The sequence below is a fragment of the Rhinatrema bivittatum genome, chromosome 2 (assembly GCF_901001135.1).
Source record: "Rhinatrema bivittatum chromosome 2, aRhiBiv1.1, whole genome shotgun sequence".
NCBI classification, from domain to species: domain Eukaryota; kingdom Metazoa; phylum Chordata; class Amphibia; order Gymnophiona; family Rhinatrematidae; genus Rhinatrema; species Rhinatrema bivittatum.
Window position 1 is genome coordinate 37860348 of NC_042616.1, and position 26564 is coordinate 37886911.

At 45.6% G+C, this 26564-nt stretch overlaps 1 protein-coding gene across 1 annotated transcript; it reads right to left on the minus strand.

Annotated features, from left to right (window-relative positions):
- Positions 1-920: 920 nt before the first annotated feature.
- Positions 921-26564, minus strand: LOC115083864 (zinc finger protein 271-like). Its single transcript, XM_029587911.1, has 4 exons — positions 26282-26564; positions 20222-20348; positions 15277-15396; positions 921-5970 (listed from the first exon to the last, which is right to left on the minus strand). Exons 1-4 carry the CDS (start codon positions 26303-26305, stop codon positions 3494-3496), a joined length of 2748 nt encoding a protein of 915 aa, XP_029443771.1. The 5' UTR covers positions 26306-26564; the 3' UTR covers positions 921-3493.

Genomic DNA, 26564 nt, shown 5'->3' on the forward strand with positions numbered 1-26564 from the left:
AAGAAAAAACATATCCGTTCCTTGTCTTCTGTTCTCCTGGTGCTGGCAGTCTGTCATAAAGTGATAATAAAGTTGCTGTAGCTCCTGTGTTTTGTTTTGGGTTTTTTTTTGCTGGCTGTAATTTGTTCTCTCTCCTTCTAGCAGAGAAAGCTTTGGGAGAAGGGGGCGAGATTGATCCAGCGGAGCCTCTTCTGAGGAGGGAGGGGCTGTAGGGAAGGAAGAGAGGACAGGACCAGCCCACACGGCAGTCTAGTCTCTTGCACTCGCCTGCAGCACTCCAGCCAGAAAAGGCCTCACTCTCTGCTTCCACGTATACTCTGTAAGTAAGGACCCCAATGGAAAGTCGCCTTGAGTTTAGAGTTCTCATGAAAATTTTCCAGGTTCAGTACATACAAATGGCTTGCTCTGGCTTGTGAGAGATTGTGTTTGAGTGAAAATTTACCACACGGTGGGGATAACTTCCATATAGCTCCATGCACTGGCAGATACGCCTGATTGTGGAGATTTACCATTGAATGTTATACCTGTGCAGATCACATGTATGCGTATTATAAAAGTACACAAATGCCCATACGTGGGTATGCAAGTACATGCAATTCATTGAATGAGTATTTCAATAGACTGAGCATGTATACTTTTCCTATTTTAGAATGTGTGTATATTTTACGCTCGAAAATAAGAGGACTTACTTGCGTAATGCTCTATTTATAAGCGTAAGTCAATCTATTTTATAACGCGTGCATTACCAGTTTTTCCAGTTCTTCCACCAGTTCACTCAGTCCTTGTCCAAGTCATTTAGACCCTCCTGGTTCTTCAGCCTGACCTCCCCCTCCGTTCATCCAGACCTCCCACTACATAATAGACCAGTCTGATATCACTTATGCAAGAAAATTTGCAGATGTAAATTTATGCGAGTAAGTTGCCAAATGTATGCACATACAATTGAATCTACCAAAGAGCTATGCATGTAAATGTAATACACTATCGTAGCAATTTTCAAAAGTCACTTATACAAAAAATCCTATGAGCAATTCAATGGCCTACATTGTAGCAATTTTCAAAAGCCCATTTACAATTGGGCCCATGTCTTTAAAAACAGCAATGTATGTATGGAACTGTTGGCTCCACCCAGAACATCCCTAGACCTTCACTTTTTACGCATGCATATAAGTATGCATACTTTCGATGTTTTAAAAATATGGATTACATTAGTAGAAGCAATATATATATATATATATATATGCTAATTTTATGCATGCAAGTACTTTGAAAATCCACGCCTCACTATATGTAAATGGTTTCACTCGGGGATAATATCTCCAAATGAGTTCATTTTGCACATACCTTAATAGAAGTGAACATCACTCCTAAGGCAGGGTATGTGAAGTATGATCTCAGTCACTCAAATTCACTTCTAATGTTCTTCTTGATACTTGCATTCTGCCAAAGAGAGCCTCCTTCTGGGCTTCATAACATGTTATATGCACTAGCAACGTGTCTAGATGTATCTGAAGTTCCTTTTGATCAGGCCAGTGGCACCCAATAAAATTGGGACTATGTCTGCCACATTCTCTTGGTCTCTAACTGCGTCATTTGGTACTGGAGGATCTTCTCATTCTCCATGTGATACACAGAATAGTTGCCTAACAGTGACACTTCTATCAGCAATGCCATGCTTTGGATTTTATCCTTTGCCATAATATCCAGTTTTCTTGCATCAAGCTATTGATTTGCTAGGATGGAGATGTCCCAGGTGATCACACCTTCTCCATTCTCTACAATTCTCTCAGAGTTGTGTTCCCAGTGCTTGTCTGGTACAGTGACGTCACAATGTTTTGGAACTCAATGCCAGAGAATCTTCGTACAATAACTGACAATAATAAATTTAAGAAAGACATGAAAACCTGGCTATTCTCTAATGAATGCATATTGCCTGAGTGATACTTCCAATTCACCTTGACCCTGTTAACCGAAATTTGTCCTGATCATTACCCTCCCCCCCCTCATCCGCCCCTTTAACATAGCTACGATTGCTGTTGTGAGCTTTTAGGTGCTTGTCTTTGAAGTACACCCTTAGTCTTAGAATGTTTCTTCTTGTTCACCTGTGTTCCTGTCTACCTCTGTAATTCAACCTATGTTGTGTTTAGTGTCAACCCTGTACACTGTTGTGGACTCGTGATTCTCACATAGAATGACCGTATATAAAACACTCAAATAAATAAATACATGTTTACACAATTTCCAGTGGATTAGATGTGCTACCTTATTATGCCTCCCTGTATACATCAACCCTTATATCCAGCAATGGATTTCTAGCTCTGTTTTACACACTCTGCATTTCTCTCTTTTATCCGTTTTTTTTCTGTGCTGGCTTTAAACCATTTTGTCTGTAATCTGCTATCCTGTACTGCAATTTATCAGTCTCTCATCATCAGGTATAAGATCACCATTCATGAGTCTGATCTTGATCCAGGTGGGGTTTCTGAAGCAACTTTATGTATTTCCTACTATAATGTGCCTCACTCTAATCTACCTCACTGTAATATGATGTACCTCATTCTAATATACCTCACTTTTATATTTATGCATTTCCAATTATTTTCCTTGTCTGCTGATCAAATCCCTTAAAGAGCTTTTTCTCTTGTTTTGCACATTCTGTTACCTCTTTAACATGTGCTGGTAAATTCTCACTCATTCCTTCCACTTGTTAAAACGATTGTCCAAGTTAAAGGATGAAGACCACGTTTGGCCATTCACTTTTGTATTTCAGCACTTTTTGAGTGCTGGAATGTGTTGATGATGTTAGGTTTGCTTGAAGGCATGAAAGAGCAATTCTGCTTGTATACCGGTAATCTATTTTCTTTAAGGTCCAGACCACCTTTAGATCTTGAAATATACAATCTCAGCCTGCATTGATTCTTATAGATTACATGATGTGTATGAAAAAAACTTTCATGTTCTTACATCCAAATTTTTAAGGTTTTTATTTGGCCAATCTACTAAAGGGCTATAGTACTCTATAGGACAATGTAGGAATATCAAGTATAAAAAACATCTAGGGGTAGATGAAGTTGCATAAATTCAATCCTCAACAAAGGCAGTACGTGCAAATTTATCTCATGAATATTCATTATGGATATCCTGAAAACCCGGTCTATTTGTGGATCTTGAAGACTGAATTTGACCATCACTATCCTATAATATTCTTTACAGGTCTTTTCTCTCAGTAACTTGTGCTGAATTTATGTACCTTCATCCACCCTAGATATTTGTATACACCACCCTGCTTGTTCATTTATGCTACAGTTAGACAGATATTTTCAGTTTTACTTAATTTCCCTTTATGGAAAGTCACCTTTCAGTCCTATGTGGAATTTATGGAGGCTCTTGCTTTTTGTTCTGTCAATGAAGCTTTTACTGCAGTGCAGTTTCTCTGGTGAATTATAAGAGAAAACTTTTGAATGAACCTTTAACCACATTCACTGCATATAAATCATTCCATTTCACTGTGAATTCTCTGGTGAATTTTGAGAGATCCTCTATGTCTGAAGCTTTTACCACACTCTGTGCATATAAATGGTTTCAATTTACTGTGAATTCTCTGGTGGACGGTGAGTGTTTCCTTTCGACTGAAGCTTTTACCACACTCAGTACATGTAAATGGTTTCATTCCAGTGTGGATTCTCTGGTGGACTGTGAAGTTTGCCTTCCAAGTGAAGTTTTTACCACACTCGGTACATGTAAATGGTTTCATTCCAGTGTGGATTCTTTGGTGGATTGTGAGGTCTGCCTTCCGACTGAAGCTTTTACTGCACTCGGTACACGTAAATGGTTTCATTCCAGTGTGGATTCTCTGGTGGATTGTGAGGTTTCCTTTCCAAATAAAGCTTTTACCGCATTCAGTACATGTAAATGGTTTCGCTCCAGTGTGGATTCGCTGGTGACTTATGAAGTGTGTCTTCCGAAAAAAACTTTTACTACACATAGTACATTTAAATCGTTTCACTCTAGGGTGGATTCTCTGGTGTATTGTGAGTGTCCGAATAGAACCAAAACCTTTATCACATTCAGTACATGTAAATGGTTTTACTCCAGTATGTATTTTCTGGTGGGTTGTGAAGTATCCCTTCTGACTAAAACTTTTACCACACTCAGTACATTTAAATGGTTTTACTCCAGTATGGATTCTCTGGTGGGTTGTGAAGTGTGCCTTTTGGCTAAAACGTTTATCACACTCAGTACATGCAAATGGTTTTACTCCAGTGTGGATTCTCTGATGAACCGTGAGTTTTACCTTCTGACTAAAGCTTTTACCACACTCAGTACATAGATATGGTTTTATTCCAGCATGGATTCTTTGGTGGATTGTGAGAGAGAGCATGTAACTGAAGCATTTACCACACTCAGTACATTTAAATGGTTTTACTCCTGTATGGATTCTCTGGTGGCTTATAAGAGATACCTTTTGCGTAAAGCTTTTACCACACTCAGTGCAAATGAATGGTTTAATACCAGTGTGGATTTTCTGGTGGATCTTGAGAGATCCTGTGTGTCTGAAGCTTTTGCCGCATTCAGTACATGTAACTTGTTCAATTCCAGTATGAATTCTCTGGTGATTTTTCAGAGATCCTGTGTGTCTGAAGCTTCTTCCACATTCAGTACATGCAAATGGTTTCACTTTACTGTGGATTCTCTGGTGGACTGTAAGGTGAGCCTTCCGGCTGAAGCTTTTACTACAGTCAGTACATGTATATGGTTTTAATTTACTATGGGTTTGCTGATGGACTGTAAGGTTTGCCTTCCGACTGAAGAATTTACCACACTCCATACATGTAAATGGTTTCATTCCTGTGTGGATTCTTTGGTGAACTGTAAGGTTTGCCTTCCAACTGAAACTTTTACCACACTCATTACATGTAAATGGTTTTATTTTGCTATGGGATCGCTGATGGGCTGTGAGATTTGCCTTCCGAATGAAGCATTTACCGCACTCAATACATGTAAATGGTTTTATTCCCGTGTGGATTTTCTGATGGGCTGTGAGGTTTGCCTTCCAATTGAAGCTTTTACCACAATCAGTACATGCAAATTGTTTAATTTCACTGTTGATTCTCTGGTGATTTGAGATTTTTTTTTTCTGATTGGAACTTTTATCACATTCAGTAGATGTAAATTGTCTTTTTCCTTGGTGGATTGTCTGTTGTGGGAGGTCTGCCTTCCTGCTGAATTTTTTTTTAGTATGGGTATTTGTATGTCTTGAAAAGACTTTCCTCTGAAAGAAGCTTTTATTGCATTCATTACTTGAATTTTGTCTCTCTCCTTGGCAGAATTTTGAGTGTTTTGAAGAGTTTTCTTTCTGATTGACGATTTTATCACTATCAGTAGAAGAAACTGTTCTCTTCTCTGTGCAGTTTTTCTTGTATTTTGTGGTTCTTGCTTTATTAATAAAGCTTTTTGACTGCTCTGCACGTGTACACAGTCTCTCTCCTTTGTTGATTTTCTGGTGTTGCATTAGTTGTCGTTTATTATTGAAACCTCTCCCACACTCAGAACATGTAAAGGGTGTCTCTCCTGGGCATGTTTTCTGATGTACCTGTAGTTCTCCCTTCTGACTGAAAGTTTTCCCACAGCCTGAAGATGTAGATGGTCTCTCCTCAGTGTGAGATCTCTGCTCTGATTTCAGAGCCAGAGAATCCCTGAGAAATATCCTACTTACAAATCTAACTGTCTGGTTTCTCTGCTCTTCCTCTCTATGTGTGATATTTCTGGCACTTTGCTCATGTGGAGCTGTGTCTTCTGTTGAATTTCTTTGCTTTTCTTTGATGGATTGACTCCTGCAGTTTTTTCCCCACTCAGAACAGGAAGTAATATCCTCTGCATCTCCTTCTGATAACATCTTGTTCCCTTCTGGATTCCCACTGAGCTCCCAGTGACGCTTCTCTGTATTACTGTATCTAGGATCATCATTTTCTAGATAAAAAAGTAAACATTGGACATTACTGTAGGAGAAAGACAATTTAATGAGTTCAGTAATACAATATCATTTGCTTTTTCTTGTTGAGTTCTTGCTGGGCTCCTTAAGAGGACACAGTATGAAAGTTTACAAGTGTTGTGCTCTAATATTGGCCAGTAAAGTTGTGTCGTCTTCTTGCATGTGAAAGAAAGACAGGATGCAGAAATATTTTTTGGCTCTGTGATCAAGGAGGACAATTTTCCAACTTCAAAACAATATCGAACATTACACCTCAAATACCATTCCAAAACTAAATATCAAAGAGGTGGTCATAAAGTATAAAACATACATTTTTAGGAAATGGATTCAGATTTTATATGTGCTTACAATATTTAACCCATAGGCTCTTGCCCACAATGGATTGCAACCAGAATCAAACAAGCACTCTGGCTAACATCATTTATATTTTCCCACCTAAAATGTAATTATGATCCTACCTAACTACCAATTTTTATTTCACATATATTTTTTAGTTTAAATCTGTTTATTCAACATAAAAAAATAAAGAAATACAAATACAATTTAAACATTTCCAACAAGTAATGACAAAATTGCCCAATAATACAAAATCCAAAAAGGCAATCCCCATATATAGGATACAGAATTAGAAAACCTTACAAGAAATAAAGCTTATATAATTAAAGAAAAGTATGCCACATTTTAATTTTGTCCCTCCCCCTTTACATTGAAAGGCTCAAAGAGAACCAAACCCCTTAAGTGCCTTAAGACCCAAGACACAAAGCAAGAAAAACACATTAGACATTCATTAAATGTTCAAGTTTGTTCTACTGCAAATCTTTTGGCGGTTCTGGAGATCTGAAGTGGCAAGCTGTTCTGCCTTGCTGATGAACTTTTTCTGCTTTACAGAATAGGAGCTATATTTTGCTTCGTGCATTTTTTGGCTGGGAATACCAGTAACGACACGGTCAGTTATTTTGCTCCTAAACAGAATGAAGCACTTTGTGGATGCCTTATGGTTTCGATATGGGGCTCCTTGCTTATTTTTGTATGATCTTTCACATTTAACGACCGCTACATTTTTTGAATGCATGATACTGGTTTGAATAGTCAGCGTGTATGAATAGTTTGTTTTGGTGGTGCTACTGATTTCTGCAAGGACTGAGTGTTGGGTATCAGTAATGGGGTCTGAATGTATGGGGGGTGGCACCTGAGGCAGTGCATCTGAACCTTGGTAGAGACTTAAGTAGTGGGAGTATGTAAATGATTTGGATATTTGGTGAAAGAGGAGGGAAATTGGGAGGGGGGAATTGGAAGGTTGGAGATGAGGGGGAGATATATTTTTCAATGAGATAAGATGATTTTCAGGGAATGTTTTTGCTATGTAACACTTTCTTCTGGGGTTTTCTGGGAGATTTTTCTGGGGGTAGAGACCTAAGCTGGGGGTTGTCAGGCTTTAGTGTTCCTTTTTTTTTGCTGGATACAAGCTTTAGTTTTATGAAATATGGGTAGCAAGATAATCACATGAAATGTTGCTGGCACTGAGTCACCCATTAAGTGGAAAAAACTAACTGCTTTGAGAAACCAAGGTGCTAATACAGTACTGTTGCAGGAGGCACATCTATCTGAAGAGGAGCACAGGAAATTGAAATGGGAATGGGTGGGTCATGAGAGGTCTTGAACAAGTAGATGTGAATCGGTTATTTACACTTTCGAATAATAGAAGAACTAGGGGACACTCCATGAAGTTAGCAAGTAGCACATTTAAGACTAATTGGAGAAAATTCTTTTTCATTCAACGCACAATAAAGCTCTGGAATTTGTTGCCAGAGGATGTGGTTAGTGCAGTTAGTGTAGCTGGGTTCAAAAAAGGTTTGGATAAGTTCTTGGAGGAGAAGTCCATTAACGGCTATTAATCAAGTTTACTTAGGGAATAGCCACTGCTATTAATTGCATCAGTTGCATGGGATCTTCTTAGTGTTTGGGTAATTGCCAGGTTCTTGTGGCCTGGTTTGGCCTCTGTTGGAAACAGGATGCTGGGCTTGATGGACCCTTGGTCTGACCCAGCATGGCAATTTCTTATGTTCTTATGTTATGCAGCCTCTGCCCCCTCTAGGAGAAATTACTACTTACCTGATAATTTTCTTTTCTCTAAGAAAGGCAGGCCAATCCACACAAGTGCGTTATGTACCTCTACCAGCAGATGGAAACAGAGTAAAACTGATGTCACAGACATATAGCCCTGCCCTGACATCAGCCCGCCAGTATTCTCTGGGAAAGCCAAACTGTGGACAAAGTGATTACACTTAAACATGACCATTAATAGTCAACCACTCATGCTTCCAACCAATTGGAAACACTGAGCTCAGACAAAATACTTAACATCCACTAAACTGAGGTGCGGATTATGACACTTACCAGTCCTCTAACGAATGACAGGAACAACACTCTACGTTGTCCGCACCTAAAAGACAAACTAAATCCAAGTCAGCAGTTGAGGATGGGTCGTGGATTGGCCTGTCTTCCTTAGAGGAAAGGAAATAATCAGGTAAGAAGTCATTTCTTCTTCCTCTGCACTCAGGCAGGCCAATCCCCACAGCTGGGATGTACCAAAGCATCTCCCAAACAGGGCGGGAGGGCTGCCCGCAGTCCAGTCAATACCGCCCACGCGAAGGCGGCGTCCTCCCAAGCCCGAACGGCCCAGTGGGACTGCCTAGAAAATGTCGCCTACTTGAGCGCGAGCGTGCTGTGGCTGCTTGAATGCATCTTTTATTTGACTGCACAAGTGAAGCGAGGCACTCAGGCGCCAGTGACGACTAAGTAAGCGCCTAGCGATCTGTGCTGCTTGCCATACAAGGGCAATACAGCCAAGGAGTTCTGTGAGTTTGTCAGCACTGCCTGACTGCTGGGCTGTTCCCTCCTCAGTTAGCTGGAGCTGAAAGTGACTCATTGTGGGTGTCCCCGATCTTCAGTTGACCCTAAGACAGAAATGCCTTCAGGAGCTGTTCGATCAGAGGACGTCAGATTGAGGCCTAGGGAGCCTGATATAGACCCATCTTTCTTTTCCTGAGTGGAATTTTCCAGGGACTACAGCCTTTTCTGCAGGAGTGCCAGGTAGAGCCGGTGAAGATTGGGCTTCCAAATGGCAGATGAAATTAAATGTGGACAAGTGCAAAGTGATGCATATAGGGAAAAATAACCCTTGCTGTAGTTACACAATGTTAGGTTCTATCATAGGAGTTACCGCCCAGGAAAGAAATTTAGGCATCATAATGGATAATAAATTGAAATCGTTGGCTCAGTGTGCTGCGGCAGTCAAAAAAACAAACAGAATGTTAGGAATTATTAGAAAGGGAATGGTGAATAAAATGGAGGATGTCATAATGCCTCTGTATCGCTCCATGGTGAGACCCCACCTTGAATACTGTGTGCAGTTCTGGTCACCGCATCTCAAAAAGGATATAGCTGCACTGGAGAAAGTGCAGAGAAGGGCAACCAAAATGATAAGGGGCATGGAACGGCTGCCCTATGAGGAAAGACTAAAGAAGTTAGGGCTGTTCAGTTTGAAGAAGAGACGACTGAGGAGGGATATGATAGAAGTCTACAAAATCATGAAAAGACTTGAACAAGTTAATGTAAATCAGTTATTTTCTCTCTCAGGTAACAGAAGAATCAGGGGGCACTCCATGAAGTTAGCAAGTAGCTCATTTAAAACAAATCGAAGAAAATTATTTTTTACTCAGTGCATAGTTAAGCTCTGGAATTCATTGCTAGAGGATGTGGTTACAGCAGTTAGTTTAACTGGGTTTAAAAAAGCTTTGGATAAGTTCCTCGAGGATAAATCCATAAATTGCTATTGCAATAGTAGCTTGTGATCTATCTAATGTTTGGGTACTTGCCAGGTTCTTATGGCCTGGATTGGCCACTGTTGGAAACAGGATGCTGGGCTTGATGGACCCTTGGTCTGACCCAGTATGGCATATTTTATGTTTTAGGTGTGTAAGGAGGACCATGTCGCTGCTTGGCATATCTCGACAGGAGACAATAATTGAAGCTTTGCCCATGATACTGCCTGAGCCCTGGTGGAATGCGCTGTAACTTGTTTAGGCAAAGGAATCTTGGTATCCACACAGGCGGCTGTTATGACTTCCTTAACTCAATGGGCTATAGTTGCCTGCATTGCCGGTCCACCCCATTTACCTCCACCCTGGAGTATAAACAGTCGATCAGACTTCCTGACAGATTTAGTAACCTCCAAGTACAGCATCAGATGCCACTTAACATCCAAAGTACGCAGAAGACGAAACTCACTCTCATCTTTATCCCTGTCCAGCTTGGGCAGGGAAGTAGACTGATTCAAATGAAACTCCCAAACCATTTTTGGCAAAAAGGAAGGTACTGCCCCTGGAGTGACATGCAGATATGGCTCATGGCACGAAAGGGCCTGCGGTTCGGAAACCCGATGTGTTGAACAGAATGCCATAAGAGAAACTGTCTTTAAGGTAAGTAAGTAGCCGCAAGGAAAGGCCACGCAGCAGTCGAAAGGTAGGATCTGCCAAGAAATTCAATACCAGATTAAGGTTCCACAAAGGCACCTGTAGCTGCAAGAGAGGACAAAGATGCTTAACTCCCTTCAAGATTCGGGACGTATCTGGATCGGAAGACAAAGGCCCACCATTAATTCGCTCCCCCATAAAAAGTGAGAGCTGCCGCTTGAACCTTCAAGGTATTAAAGGCCAAGCCTTTAAGCAATCCTTCCTGTAAAAATTCCAAAATTAATGGAATTTCCACTATGAGAGGCTGAGAACTCTGCTTCTCACACTAGGCCTCAAAAACTCTCCATTCGTAAATAAGTCATCCACAAATGTGACTGACTCCTTTGAGATCCAGGATGAGCCAAAAAGACCCCTCCTTTTTGGGTTTGACAAAATTAATGGAATAGCAGCCCATAATTTCTTGTAATTCGGGAACAGAAATTAAGGTAGTCTCCAGAGATGAGGAAAATTTTCTGGCCCCGAGCAAAGTGGAAATCACTGCAGCAGATTAACCACGTTTCAATAACCAAGCCCTCTCAAGGGTCAAACCGTAAGAAAAAATCAATTTGGATCATCGTGCATGGGTCCCTAACGCAAGAGATCCTTCCTGAGTGGCAGTTGGAGAGGACTGTTCTTTGCAGATTGGCATACCACTGCCTCTGGGGCCAACCTGGAGCCATAAGAAGTACGGTTTCGGTCTGGCCTGCAATCTTTCGATCAACCCTGCCTGTCAATGGCTATGGAAAGAAGACATATAACACCCTACCCTGCGACCACACACGAACGAGAGCATCGATACCCAGTGCTTTTGGATCCCTTCTGCAACTAAAGAACTGAGAAACCTTTGCGTTGCCGGAGCTCGCCAGCAAATCCAAACATGGGCAACTCCAGTGCTCCACCACAAATTGAAAGGCTCTGCCTGCTGAGAAAGTCAGCCCATACATTGTACTATTCAGCAATGTAGGAGGTGGAGATGTCTTGAAGATGTTGCTCTGCATCCTTCTCCTCTGATACCTGTTAGTTTCTGGCTCTGCCCTGAGGATTGATGTAAGCTACCCTCGTCACATTGTCCAACATTATCCTGACCACCCAAGCTTCTAGACACTCTGTGAACCTCAAGCACGCCAACTGAACTGCACATGCTTCCAATCGATTCATGCTCCACTGATGCTCCTCAACACTCCAGCGACCTTGCACCAGCAACGCCTGACAGTGACCCCAACTCAGAAGGCTCACATCTGTCGTGAGCATTAACCAATCCGGTGTCTCCAAAGTGACTTTCTTCCTGAGATGATCTGCTGGTAACCACCACTGTAAGTGGACACTCACCTCCAATGCCAAGTGAAACAACATGCGCTGAAGAGGCTGCATGTGCATTCTTGCCCAGGGGCCAACCTCTACATGGCTGCCATCAATCCCAGGACCTGTAGATATGACCACACTGTTGGGTTTGAACTTGAGTGATCAACTTCTGAATGCGACTCTCCGGCATAAACACTCTGCCCTGCTTCATACTGAAATAAATGCCGAGATACTCCAGCATCTGAGATGGCTGTAAGCCACTCTTGGCCATAATTCTTGCAGTAAGGAGACCACCTTGCAAGAAGCCAGGTGACTCTCTTCGATGCTTTTGGCCTGAATCAACCAGTCGTCCAGATACAGATGAACAAGGATGCCATCCTTGTGCAAGAACGCCACTACCAACACCATGACCTTGGAGAAGGTCATGGGTGCATTGGGCAGCCCGAAGGGCAGGGCTTGAAACTAATGATGTCCCAGAATGGCAAACTGCAAGAACCTTTGATGTTCTCGGCAAATGGGAATATACAGATATGCCTCTGTTGGCTCCAGAGATGTGAGAAATTCCCCTAATTGTATTGTCATTATTACACAGCGCAGAGTTTCGATTCGGAAATGAGTCATCCGCAAATGCCGACTGAATCCTTTGAGATCTTGGATGGGCCAAAAAGACCCCTCCTTTTTGGGTATGACAAAATAAATGGAATAGCAGCCCATATTTTCTTGTAATTCGGGAACAGAAATTGGTAGTCTCCACTGCCACCCTCTTCTGTAGAAAGTTGTAGGGAGAGACCATAAAAGCATCCAGAGGAATGTGAAGAAACTCTAGAGCAAAGCCTTCCTTTATCACTTCCAGGACCCACTGGTCCATCGTAATCTGGACCCACTTCTGATAAAAACAAGATAGAGGCCTGCCTATCTCCCGCTCCAGCAGTGAATTTGCACATCCTGGAGCCTGCATCCTTCTGAGGCTTTCTGGGCCAAAAGGAATGAGATCTATCGAAGGGTCAAGGCCTTTGAGTAATTGCTCCCCTATAAAGACAAAAACGCCTGTAAACTCTAGCATGGCCTCTTGACCCAAAGGACACGATTCTGGCTTCTTATCCTCCAGCAAATGAGGGACCTTGGATTCCCCCATCTATTTGCCATTTTCTCCAACTCATTACCAAACAAAAGAGAAATCTTAAAGGGTAACCTTGTGAGACTGGACTTGGAAATTGTGTCTGCCGACCAATTTCACAGCCACAGCTGATGCCCAGCTGCTATCACGGAAGCCACCCCTCTGGCGGCAGTGTGAACAAGATCGCAGTCCACATCGGATACGAAGGCTGCTCCCAGTTCCATTACCGCTCTGCTATCCGACCCTGCTCCCTCAGTCTCCTGAGAAGATGTAGGCTAGCCCAAGCCCCCAGGGAAGCAACAAGAAGCAATTTGCAAAATCATCATTTATGACTAAAAAGCCTGCCTAAGGATCGCTTCAAGACTCCTATCCTGAGCATCTTTTAGAGCTGCTCCTCCTTCCACTGGAATGGTGGTCCGCTTGGTAACAGAACACACTAACGCATCCACCTTTGGGAAATGCAACTATTCCCTTGCCTTCAGATCCAAGGGGTACAAACCCACTAAAGCATCCAGGAGAGGAAAGAAACCTGATGCTTTGCGTAGGGTGACAAATATGGGATCCTCCTTCTGTGCACCCACAGAGTCACCTATAGCCACACCAAGCGTCTTCAGAGTCTGAGATAATAGACTCAGCAATTCATCTCTATGATAGAAACCGAGCAGAGTCTTATGTGGCTCCAAATCTGGGATAACTTCCCCCTCTTCCAGAGGGGAGAAACCCAAATCCCCATCAGAGTCATCCGACGTATCCTTATCCATATCCTCCAGATCAGCATCAGGGACTGCATTCACCATGGTGCTTGCACGCAGTGACAAACAAGTGGAAACCCAGAGTACACGAACCTATTTAGTAGGTATCGCTGACTCGATGGGCGACCCTGCAAAAAGGTCTGTAGTCCCTGGAAAAATTCCAGCCAAGAAAAGGAGGATGGGTCCATACCAGGCCCCATAGACCCCAATCGGACACTCTCCGACAGAACATCCCCTAAAGATGTCTCTATCATCGGGTAAACAGAAGCAGGGGACACCCCCGTTATGTCACCTTCAGCCCCACTCCCCTCTGTCCAAGGGGATGGACCAGCTGACAAAGACTTGCAGAAATCCCTGGCTGTATTGCTCTTACATGGCAAGCAACACAGATCGCCAAGCGCTGACACTGGTGCAAACTTTCCCCATGCTGAGGTGTGTGCGGTTCCTTGCGGGCCCAAAATAAAGTATGCACTCAAGTACACATTGAATATGTGCCCAAACATGCACTCACCGGAAGGCCACAGAAGTTCGTGCATAGACAACCTGGCGCACAACGACGCACACAAATATAGGCCATTGCCTTGTAAACACAAGTAGGCACGCACTGCCGCCCGGCGAGAATGCGCACACAGAAGCGTGCGAAAAACTCCACCACAGCCCACCATGCAGCTGAAGAGACCAAGCCTGGGAGAGGGGCCTGGCCAAAGCTGCTCAGCCCGCCGAGCCTGTGTCACCTCCGCACCTCACTAAACTCCCCAGGGAAGTGAGAGGGAAGAAGGGAAAAGATGCCGACCACCAACGCAAAGGCGAAAAGGCCTAGTAAGGAAGGAATAGGGGAAATAAAACTTCCCTAATTTCTCTCTTTTTTTTTTTTTTGTTTTTGACCTAAGCTCAGCTCTCCCTGGCTGAGAGCACGAATGGGTCTCTGGCTATGGGGGGAGGCAGGAAGAAACCCTTCACTGCCGAGCCTCCCTCGTCCTCCAAACTGTTTTGTTTTTTTTAAGTTTATTCCTGACTAGGCTGCCAGACTCAATGAGCTCAACTGTGTCAAGGACCCATCAGTGTCGCCTTAGGAGCTTAAACGGTGCTTGCAAACTACTTCTTTATTTATTTTTTTTTTTTTACTACAAGCAATCCCCAGTAGGAAGATGCACATTCACCATTTGCTGGAGATGGAGAATATTGGTGGACTGATGTCAGGGCAGGGCTATATGTCGTGACGTCAGCTTTACTCTGTCTCCATCTGCTGGTAGAGGTGCATAACCCACTTGTGTGGATTGGGTTGCCTGAGTGCTGAGGAACATAAGAAGGAAACCAGAGGAAGTGACAGATGGGGCATGAAGTGCTGCTCTCCTCCTGCCAGTGGAATTGAGGGAGAAGAGTAATGAGTCTGTGCCGCACTAGCAGCAAACCTGAGGACTTTATGACAGTACACCAATAGCGAAGCTTTGTCTGTGACTGGTGCCTGTAACAGAAACCCTGTGAGTGATTACAGAGCTCTCCAGAGGAGCTTGTGCAGGGGTCTCTGCAGTTCCCAGCTGCTCCTTCCACTCCTCCTCTCAGCAGTTTTACCCCGGTCCCTCTTATTCCTGCACTCACCTGAGCAGCTGCTTCTCCCAGTTTCTCTTTCCTCTGATCCCGGCTCATCCCTGATGTACGGCTCTTCCCCTTGTTCAATGTGGGATATAATATCAGGGGTGACAGTCGGAGAGCCTGATCCTGGGGTAAGAAAGCTGCATTAGGGTTCTCATCATCATTCTGAGTGTGATTCCCCCAGATTTAGAACTTTAAAAAAAACAACTTTTCAACATAAAGATATTCGTCAGATAATATAAACAAAAATATTCTAACCCTCAGTTACAAAGGAACAATTTCAGGGCCCGCATGTTTCAGAAATGTCACATTAAAACCCCTGCTACGGGTTCAGTCTGTGGATTTGGTAAGACATATCCAATGCCCTGAAACACAAACAAGGCCGGTGTTCCACTCCTTGAACACAAATGAAGTATCCTGCAGGGCTCCCTTACTGAAAGAATCTGCTGCATAAAGCACTTCACGCCACCCTTAGACACTCACGCTCTGAGTCAGCACAACTGTAGATTCCAGGATAAGAAATGTTTCATTACTAATACTAGGTTACGCTCCAAAAAGCAATGCAGATATAACAAAAACAACCGTAATATACAAATACTAGCCGTTAAGCCCGTAACAACGGGCTCGGTCCGTTTCCTTCCCACTCCCTCCCCCTCATTCTCCCTCCTCCTTCACTCTCTCCCCCCTCCCTCTCACTTCCCTCTCTCTCACCTTCCCCCCCTCATCTTCCCTTCCCCCCTCATCTTCCCTCCCTCCCTCACCTCCCTCCCCCCCTCTCTCACCTCTCCCTCCCCCCCTCTCACCTCTCCCTCCCCCCCTCTCACCTCTCCCTCCCCCCCTCTCACCTCTCCCTCCCTCCCCCTCTCACCTCTCCCTCCCCCTCTCTCACCTCCCTCTCTCACACCTCCCTCTCTCTCTCCTCAGTCACTCCCCCTCTCTCAATCCCCTCCCCTTTAAGATCATCCACAACCGGCAGATCTCGGGGGGGGGGGGGGGTGTCCCCGCCGCGCCGCTACTTCTCCTCCCGCTCCTGCCGGCAGATCTCGGGGGGCTATCACTCCCCCGCGCGCGCGGCGGCGCCGCTGCTTCTCCTCCCGCGGCTGCCGCCGCTCCTGCTCCTCCCACTCCTGCTTCGCGGCCGCCGCCGCTCCTGCGGCCCCACCACCATTTTTTCGTCGCTGCTGCCGCCGCTACTGCTCCTCCCACTCCTGCTTCGCAGCCGCCGCCGCCGCTCCTGCAGCCCCACCGCCATTTTTTTTTTTCGGGCACGCACGGCTCTGACAGACGTGCTCGCCCGCACATGCGCGGTAGAGCTGCTCTCTACTGCGCATTTGCGGGCCGTCGGTCAGAGCCCATTTATAAGGTAGATAGCAAAGACAAAGTTGCAATAGTGCAGTAGAAATATTTTTCTGATGATTATTAGGAGGGTGGCTGAAGATTCAGGATTCCCTCTCTCTGTTTGTCTCTTCCCCCTTCTTCCTCCCATGTCTCTGTTAATTATATCCTTTTTGTCTACACAAATGTTTTGAGAGATGCACAGAATTTCCCAAAACATGTAACTTTAACTCCCTCGCCGAAGAGCCCGCACATCTGTTGTTTACTTCTCATGTTTTTGGTCATGTAATGTGAGGTTAGAGTGAGACTGCCGAGTCCAATGAACAGGGATGGATTTAGGGTTTGCCACCCCTTGGCACTTTTGGTGCTTTCACCCTTGCACCTTTTGTAAGGAATATGCTTTTTTAACACAGCTTAAAATGGCCCTAAAGTGACTACTTAAGTACTCACCAACTTTTCACCATTTTTTTTTTTTTTAACCAAATCTCACACGGAAAATCTCACAATCAGAACTGTCTTTATCATGATGACCCAAGGTTGCGAAGGTGAAATTTAAACTTATCAATTTCTTTTCCAATAGTCCTGCCAGACCAGACAAGTAGGTTATGTCCTTCCTGCCAGGAGATGAAGATAGAGAAATTAAGCTCAAAGCAGAAGTGGACCCTTGGGCCAAGGATCCTCCCTGCAGGTCCCCACTGACGGCAGGTGGAGCTGACTGGAGCAGAAGCCCAACTGGAGCTTCCCAAAACCAGCTCTCGTTCCCCTCAGGTAGAGCCCTCGGGTGCTGGGGCCAGCTGGACTTAGGCGTGGGCCTCTGGGCAGATTAAGATCCATTGAGACGAGGACGCGATGGGCCAGCACCGGAAGCACCAGCGGAGTCAGGTTCGGGCAGAAATCTAGGCGGGCAGCGTTCAAGCGATGTCGTGGTTCAGGCAGTGGTCTGGGCAGGTGGAGTTCAGTCAGGAGCGACAGCAGGCCTTGGTCAGAGGGATGCGGAGGTCAAGCAGTGTCAAGGTCCAGGCTGAGGTCAAAGCCAGAAGGTAAATCCGAGATGAAGCCAGGAGCCAGTCCGAGGTCAAAAACCAGAAGTTCAATCCAAGAGACGAGGAACGAAGAAAGGCGGAGAAGACAAGGGGTCACAGGAGCAAGTCAGATGCTGAAGACAGAGGAGGAACTGAACATGAAGACAGGAACTCAGAAGACAACCAGACTGCAAGTAACCAGACTCAGGAACACACTCAACACAATCAGGAACCAGGAACAAGAATCAGGAACCGGAATGCAGAGGCAATGCAATTCTCAAGAAGAGATGAGCTATTGCTAAGGCACTGGAGGGACATCCAGGGAAGCATTAAATGCCCTGGTGGCTGTGATGTCATCTGGAAGTGGCCCAGCAGGATTCCCGCCGCTGGCCCTTTAAATAGCAGGAGATCAGCGCACGCGCGCCTTTAGGAGGGCAGGGTCCCACAACCTTGGGGTTCTGCCGCACAGGTGGAGCGTAGCACGGCATCCCACTGCATCTGGGAGAGGCAGGCCGATGTCGGGTAACTCCCGCGGGAGTCTGGAGGGCGGCCGCGACGCACCATGAGGTCAGGAGGTGGCAATGATGGGCCCAGGCTGGAGGTAAGTGTGGCAGGTTGTGGGATGGGCCTGCATCCACCAAGTGCAATATTCACTTCCCCTGTTGGGGTCTGCTGCTGACTTCAGCTCTTCAGTATCCTATGTCAAAGCTAAAGCAACTGAAGGCAATTGTTTCTTTTTAGTTTTGAAATCACAACCATAACAAAAACCTGATGCAGCCAAGAAACTGCACTCCATGGTCAACCCAAGAATTAGATTATTCCTACAATCTAGGTCATGATTAGGCCATACTTTTAGAGTGGGCAACGTACTTGCTGCTAAGTTCTCTGAACTTGTCAGACTGATGGCCCTGGACTGGTCTGGCAGGACTAAAGGAAAGAAAATTAACAGGTAAATTTACATTTCCTTATCATCACTGTTCCCTCTAAGCTGTGCGAGTGTGCGCACAGAAATCACGAACCCCACGCACACAACAAAACATAGCGCGCACAAGAAATCCTAATATTATTTTCATTAAACCAGCCTGTAGCGGACAAATTTGACCTCAGCTTATGAAAAGTTGCACAAAAGACAAAGTTTTGCGCACATAGCCTTTCAAACATTGCTTATCGCCCATTCCATACCAGACCAGACAAGTGGGATGTACCCAAGCTCCACCCAGACTGGGCAGGAGGAAGCCTCAAAAGCTCTCAGGACATCTACATACTGCACATTTAGACTGAGATCCTTATATGAGGGATGCAACAGAGACAAGGGTACTGCCCTACCATTATCTTCTGGAAAGACAGGTTCTCATTCTGCTTACAAGAAATCCTGCACCCTTGTCAAGTGGGCCTGACAGTCCTCTGGTTCCAGAAAACTTTGGATGGAGCAGACTGAAGTATTCATCTCCTTGATTCCTCCTGAAATGAATGCCTTAGAAACCACTATGCTTTTATAGGACACATTGAAGACCTATCCAAGAAAACCCTGGCCACCTACAAACATCTCAAAGGTGATCTCAAAGGTGAGAATGACCATCCCTATCCTGGCCTATATCACCAGACTTTCTCACTGAGTAAGACAGGAAATGCATGCACTGAGCACTGGATGTAAGTCACTTTGAATGTTGGGAGCCGTAGCAGTGAAGGAACTTTGGCAGCCACATGCGGAAGTCAAGGTAACTAACTGAGCCGACTGCCTCATCACACTGATTTCACCATTCTCCTGCACTTGCATATAGAAGGAGCTGGGCCCATCATGATAGGTTCATTTGCTCACTGACTCACTCACACTCTCTCATGCTCACACACATGCTGATGCACCCACAGTCTCTCATGCTCACTGACACAATCTCACTGATTTAAACACTCAGACACATGCTCACTGGCTCACATGCTCACACACATGTTCACTGATGCACTCACATGCACTCACACTCCTATGCTGACTCGCTCACGTATTCTTTCACACACATGCTTAATAACTCAGGGTCTGAGTGGAATTTTGAGAGAGGAGGTGGTCCCTTGTTGTAGGAAGTTCTACGCCTTGGAAGGATGTGATGCTGTGGTGTTTTTTGTTTTTTTTTAATTAATTACTTTTTGGAGCAGTTGGAGGATGAGGGAAGCCTGCCACACAGGAAAGCAGTGAACGTTGGTTGGAATTCAGCTGCCATTGAGGCAGCAGCTGGGGGGTCTGCTGGATGCCTCCCAGCAGCAAAGACAGAGGTAGGGTGGGTGAGAAGAAAGGTGGCATACGTATTTCCTACCACCGTAAAAGATGGTGAAAGAGGAGACAGGGTGCAAGGAGCAGGCTCATGGAACCATGTCTGCTGCCATGGGGAACACACAGAGACAGCACTCAACAGAGATCAATGGGGGAGGCTCCCACTATGCAGGAGATGTTGTTATTAGGCTGGTACTGGAGATAGTGGCTCTACAACCATGGGGCTGTGGCGAGCAACACCATTCACGACTGGTCTGACCGGCCCAACAAGGCGTGCCCAAAGCCTGTATAGGCCTATCTGCCCCTGCTCATATGTAGACGTTTCTCTTACCCAGTGAGCTGAAGGTCTGATAATTCTCCTTCATCACATCCTTGTAAAGCTCCTTCTGCCATTTTTCTAAATCCTCCCACTCCTTCTGGGAGAAATAGACAGCGATGTCCTCAAAGGTCACTGGGACCTGAAACACAAACCAGAAACTCACTCAGCACCTTCTGCATCACATCCATCAGGAGACCTCCCAGTTCTGGGGCTCGGCAGGATAGGGGGGAGAGGTTTCTGGGTGTAAATTATTCACAGTCACTTAACACAGTTCTAGAACAGGATTACAGCAACTGGAAACCAGAACCTCTGCCACAAAGTCTCACATACGGGCCGATACAGTAAAAGTCGCGGGAGAGCGCGCACAGGCCACTCTCCTGTGCACGCGATTCTGTATTCAAATGAGGGCCCGCGGCAAAAAGAGGCACTAGGGACACTAGCGCGTCCCCAGCGCCTCTTTTTGGACAGGAGCGGCGGCTCTCAGCGGGTTTGACAGCCGACACTCAATTTTGCCGGCGTCGGGTCTCAAACCCGCTGACAGCCACGGGTTCGGAAACCGGACGCCGGCAAAATTGAGGGTCTGGTTTTCAACCTGCGAGCCGCGGGCCGATTTCAATTTTATTTATTTATTTTTTTAACTTTCGGGACCTCCGACTTAATATCGCCATGATATTAAGTCAGAGGGTAAACAGAAAAGCAGTTTTTACTGCTTTTCTGTGCACTTTCCCGGTGCCCGGAGAAATTAACGCCTACCTTTGGGTAGGCGCTAATTTCTGAAAGTAAAATGTGCGGCTTGGCTGCACATTTTGCTTTCTAAATCGTGCGGGAATAACTAATAGCGCCCACAACATGCATTTGCATGTTGTGGGCGCTATTAGGTTCGGGGGGGGGGGTTGGACGTGCATTTGACGCGCTATTAACCCCTTACTTAATAAGGGGTAAAGCTAGCGCGTTGAAAACGCGCGTCTAATCGCGGGTTAACAGTGCGCTCCTGTATCGGCCTGTTTGTGAGGGGATGCTAAAGATGTGCTGAGCTGACAAGAAGCAATCCTGCAGATCCCACAACAGTTAAGGCATTAAAACATTTTTTTGTGGCAATTTCAATAATTTTGCAGTAAAAAATGACTTGGCAGGTGGGGAAGAGCTGTGGGTTCATCAGCTAGACACGGTTAAAGGGAGTGCAGAGAAAAGGGTGTCAGAAATAAAGAGCCAGGAAGGCGAACAAGCCTCAGATGGTGAGGAAGAGGTAATGCAGGCAGCTCTCTCACTGGATCTAGTGGATGGTATAAGAGAGGCTATGGGCAAACTGGCAAATAAATTCTATTCCTCCCTGTAACACTTGCAGGAATAGTGGACCCTTGATGCTGTGGCATGATTGGTGCCTGCCTAGTGAGCAAGCCCACTTACGTAACATAACATATAAACATATATTATGTACGTGGGCTTGCTCACTTGGCTCACACTAGCAGCTGGCAGAGAAGCCCTGTGGAGGGACCAGCTGGAGCTTCGCCTACACCAGCAGCATCCCCCACAGGTTGAGCCCTGCAGGACTTCGACGGGTCCCCAGGGCAGTCCAGAAATGAGAATCCAAGGCTGAGTGAAGGTCAGGGCAAGGAGCAGGCAGCAGAGACTGACCAACAGGCCAGAGGTCTAGGCAGGCAGCAGACAAAGCTTAGGGTCCAGAGCAGAAGGTCAGGTCCAGGCGGGCGATCAAGGAAGGGTCAAGGTCCAAGGCGGGATCAGAATATGGGAAAGACAAGCCGAGGGGGGAAACAGGAAGAAATGAGGACCGGGACTGGCAAGGGCAAGGGCTAGGGCATTCCACGGACAAGGCAAGGTCAAGGCACAAACAAGACCGGAGGGCACAGGAACACCAAGACAAGGCGGGAAGAAGATGCGGGAAGAAGCAGCATGTACCGGGGCACAAGGCAAACCAGGGGACCTGTTGCTGAGGTAAAGGCAGGGGCGTCCGAGAGGCCCTTAAATAGGGCAACGTTTCCTAAGATCATCTGAGGGTGTTGCGGCCGGCTCCCGCAGCAGGCCCTTTAAGTGCCGGTCAGTCAGGCGGGTGCGCGCCTAGAAGCAACTGCGCGAGCAGCGGGATGGCAGCGTTTCAGCCGCGAGGATCTGATGCCAGGGTCCTGAACTGCGCTTTCGAGCTGACGGCATCAGGGGTAAGAGAGGAGGCTCGTGGGGGGCCGTCCTGCGAACCGCCAGGCGTGACGCTCTCTTGATGCCAGACTGGAAATGATCAAGGATAGAGCAGCAAAGCTGGGTCTCCACAGCGGGAGAAATTGGGATCAGGATGGACGCAATGGGGAAGCGCCCGGAGGAATGGAGTTTTCTACAGCAGGGGGCACAGAGAAAGATGGATGCAGTGGAGAGAAAGCAGAATTATGTCTTAGAGAAAGAAGGATGACTTACCTGGAGAAGAGAAGCTGCTGGAATATCATCAGAAACGTTGGTCTCCCCAAGAAAGCTGAGGGCACCAACCCAGCAAGTTTCTTTTCAAAATGGACTCCAGAAACCCTCAAACCAGATAATGGAGCCCCCACGAAATAACCAGAGACAGTGCACACAGAAAGGCAGCAGGGAGGCAAGGTGGGACAGAAAGACGTTGGGCAGTTCTAAGCAAACTTCACAACGTCAGAAACAAAAGTCAAGTCCTGGAGGCCACCAGGAGAAATATATTTACCTTAAATGCATGCAGATATTGCTTCCAGGATTTCTCTGCAGAACAGCATTGAAAGCGCTCAGCGAAAAACAAGGTGAGAGCGTTCAACCTGCAATATATGCCTGGCAAGGCTGCGGGCAAGCCAGGAGGGAAGGAAGCGGAACAGTTTACAGCTTCAGGGAAAGAAAATGCACGGCGAAAAAAGTTTCAGGCCGATACAGTAAGGACGCGGTAGACAGAGTGCGGCAGTGCCGGGCGCACCCGCGTTTGCCGCACGCACAGTTCGCATCACATACCGCTCGATACGGTATTTAAATGGCATGCAAATGCAAGCCGCGTCCAACGCGCGTCCAAGAAGCGCAATCCATTTTACTGTATAGAGAGCTATACAGCACCTATACAGTATCCTGGGTGCGCAGGTACCTGTCATTTCAAATGACATTTGAAATGACAGGTACCAAGAAGTGGATGGTTCTCCTACGCTCGGGCATCGGGGATTGCCAGCTTGACAAGCGTCAGGCAAGCCCCAGCATTCCTTCTTCCGCTTTGGCTCATGTTGTCCCTTCACTTTCTCTTTCAGCATTCCTTCTCCCGCTTCAGCAGCCCGGGGCGGATCGGGCGCTCTCCGCGAGGCGGCTTCCAGCGGCCCCCGCCGGCGAAGATGCATGAACGCACGCCTGTACTTCCAATTTGGGCGCCCAAGGCACCAAATGGGACGTACAGGCGGTTCGAGCTCATCATGCCAAAAAAATTGCACCGGCAGGCAACTGGAAGATTGCCAGAGCGGCGGAGCCTGGGCTGGGGGGGGGGGGGGGGGGGGGGAGTGCGCGGGAGGGGGCGGGGCGGCGGCTCCCCTACCTTTCCTGCATGCGGGGCAGCTCCGGCTCGCCTGCCTCCCTCCGTTCCGCCGCTCACTGCCTCCCCAGTGCCATCTTGCAGCTTGTGACGTCACCCCTGACCCTTGAGCACCCAAATTGAACGTGCAGGCGGTGCATGAAAGCACGCCGTGGTCACGCCCACAGATAAGGAGCACTCCCGCTCAATATTTTTACCGCTTCAGGGTCATCTTTAATCACGGGTCCTAGCGTCCATATATTTTTTAAATTTTTATCTTGTAGAAAATCCAGTATCCGTGGGATGTTAGGAAGATCCAAACTTCCCAAAAAATTTAAAACTTTGAAAATTGAGATTTAAAAAGTCAAATAAATTTGGACAATTTGTAAATTGAAATGTTTTAGTTATATTTCTCAAAGAATAGAATTAAAAGCGATTTTGCAATCAACGTTTTTTTGGTATAACTGTTTTTCTCGTTGGTCAAGGGAAGAATTTTTTCTATAACAATATTGGCGTTTACTATCGGAATTTCAACATTTTCAAAACATAAAGGAAGTTGGGACCCTACTCAACCTCTGATGTATCGTTATTTTCTTCAGGTTTAGCGCCACTTCTTAACAGCAGAAAGGCAAACAGACAGCCAGCAAATCATCGGTGGTTGACCACGGCAATGAAATAAAAATGAAAAAAAACTGAATGCCATCTGCATAACGACGGTATCTCACACCCAGCCTGGCCAGAAGCTTATAGATAGGGGTTAGGGAGCTCAAATGAATGAGCTCTGAGGGACACCGGTTTAAATGGTATACCAGTGAGACTGAATGAAATCAAATGAGCTTCTACCGTATAAGTTCCAACCGTAAGATAGGAGAAGAACCAGAAATACCTCATTCCCGTAACCTATGGAAGAGGATTTGATGATTAAGAGAGTCAAAGGCTGTTCCAGAAGAATCGAACTGATGGATCACCTTTTCCAGCGCACATATAGGTACCCATCATTTTCCATTAAATTTTCTAAGTTGGCTTCCCCACTATGCTGGTGGGGTTATGGCCTTGAGGCTCACATATACACATGTGGACAGGCCCCAGGGTCCTCCAATTTTGGAGGGAGAGAGAGATGCAGAAATTAAAAGTATTATTAAAAAATAGATCCCCTCAAACCAACTCTATGATTGCTAGGGTACTGGCGGGGGGGGGGGGGGGGGGGGGGGGGGGGCGGGGCACCTAGGAGATGATATTGATGAGCGAGATTAAAGTACTTATTAATCAATGTGTTATTTGGCAAGATAAATTATTAGCACACACTGGAAGGGGTCTCAAGAGTTTGACATACCGGAGGAAACAGTTGCTCGAGATAGCACTTATTGAAAAGATCACATATACACTTAAAGGGCAACTTCAAAACAAGTATGCAAGTATATGGATGCGCGCACGCAAACACATATATTTTACATCGTGCATGCAATTGCACACACATCACAGCATCTAATGGTATATATAGCCAGTTTAAGTAGCAATTTAATACTTATTCACCTATCTTACGTAGCCAGATACTTATTCAGCTGAGTGGCAGCAAAGGTGCCACTTACCTGGAGAAGTCAAAATTTATCCAGATAAGTGGAGCAAAACTGCTATATGCATGCATTTGTACTCCAAATTTTAATCATTTACATGAGAAGATTTAACTTGTGTATTTTTCTTAGCAATGGTCGGCTTTTACATACGTACATCCTCTAATTTTGTAATATATGCATGATAAGGAAATTATTAGTTATACCAATTAGTCCATCAGTTTGCCCAGCTCATGCAGTCCCTTCTGGCTCCTCAGCCCATCTTGTCACCCAGACCCGTCATCTAGTCATTTTTGCATTTTTAAGATCTTTACAAACTCTTACACCAGATATTAAGCAGAATTAAACATACATAAGTAAAGGACAGATGTGCATCACTTTGGCAGCTTTTAAAATAGCTACTTATGCTCGTACATGTTGGCCTTTCCCCACCTTTTTTTTTTTTTTTTTACACGGGCCAATGTACACTCGGTCTCTGTTTTACATGCATATGTACTGGATTTTTAAATAGCAGGTACTGGCACATCTATTTTACACTCACAGATGCTATTTTTAATGCACGCATGGTTTGAAACTTCTCCTGTTAGAGATCAAAGAGATAAGAATGACCAGATACGGCATATGCGTTGGGAATACATACAGAATGATTAGAATCCATGTGAATTTCTCTGTACAAAAAAATGTGTGCATAGTTAATAATTGCAGCTGGTTACTGTAAGCATAAATGTGTATCTTACATAAGCATTTGATGTGCAGTTGAATATGAAATAATATCTGCATGTTTCTGCCTGTTAAATAAAAAGTTTCAAGAATAAAATTTCACTCTGTGGGACCCTGATCTCTCTCCTTACACTCAGGAGGATCCCAAAGTGCCTTTCTGTACTCCAGGTCTGCTCTGGGATCTAGTAAAGTCAGGGCTGACTCTGCAGTGAGCCTGGTTAGAAAGCTGCAGCAGGGTTTGTACAGAGCAGGAAATTGGGGGCAATCTCCTACCTGAGCAGAAGCTCCTGCAGGCATTTTCTTCTCTGCTTTTGCTGCTGTCAGGATTAGAAATGAATTGGGGGCTCTTTCTCAGGTTGGGAAAGAGCCGAGTGTTTGCCTCTTGTAGTGCAGCTCGGGGGCTGCTGGAGGAGGAAGGAAGAGTAGAAGCTGCGATTTGGGACTGCAGGTTTCTGGTTTCCAACAGTAAATCTGCAAACGAAAGGATGAAAAGACTCTTTGTGCTTCTCTGTGTCTCCAGCACAGGGAAGAAAGGTCTTCTTCCTGCTGGTCGCAG

Coding starts and splice junctions, on each gene's coding strand:
- LOC115083864 (XM_029587911.1), bottom strand. CDS start 26,305: ATGCCTGCAGGAGCTTCTGCTCAG. Junction 20,349..26,281: donor CTGCAGGAGCTTCTGCTCAG/GTAGGAGATTGC, acceptor TTTGTGTTTCAG/GTCCCAGTGACCTTTGAGGA. Junction 5,971..15,276: donor TGGGAGAAGCAGCTGCTCAG/GTGAGTGCAGGA, acceptor TTTTTTATCTAG/AAAATGATGATCCTAGATAC.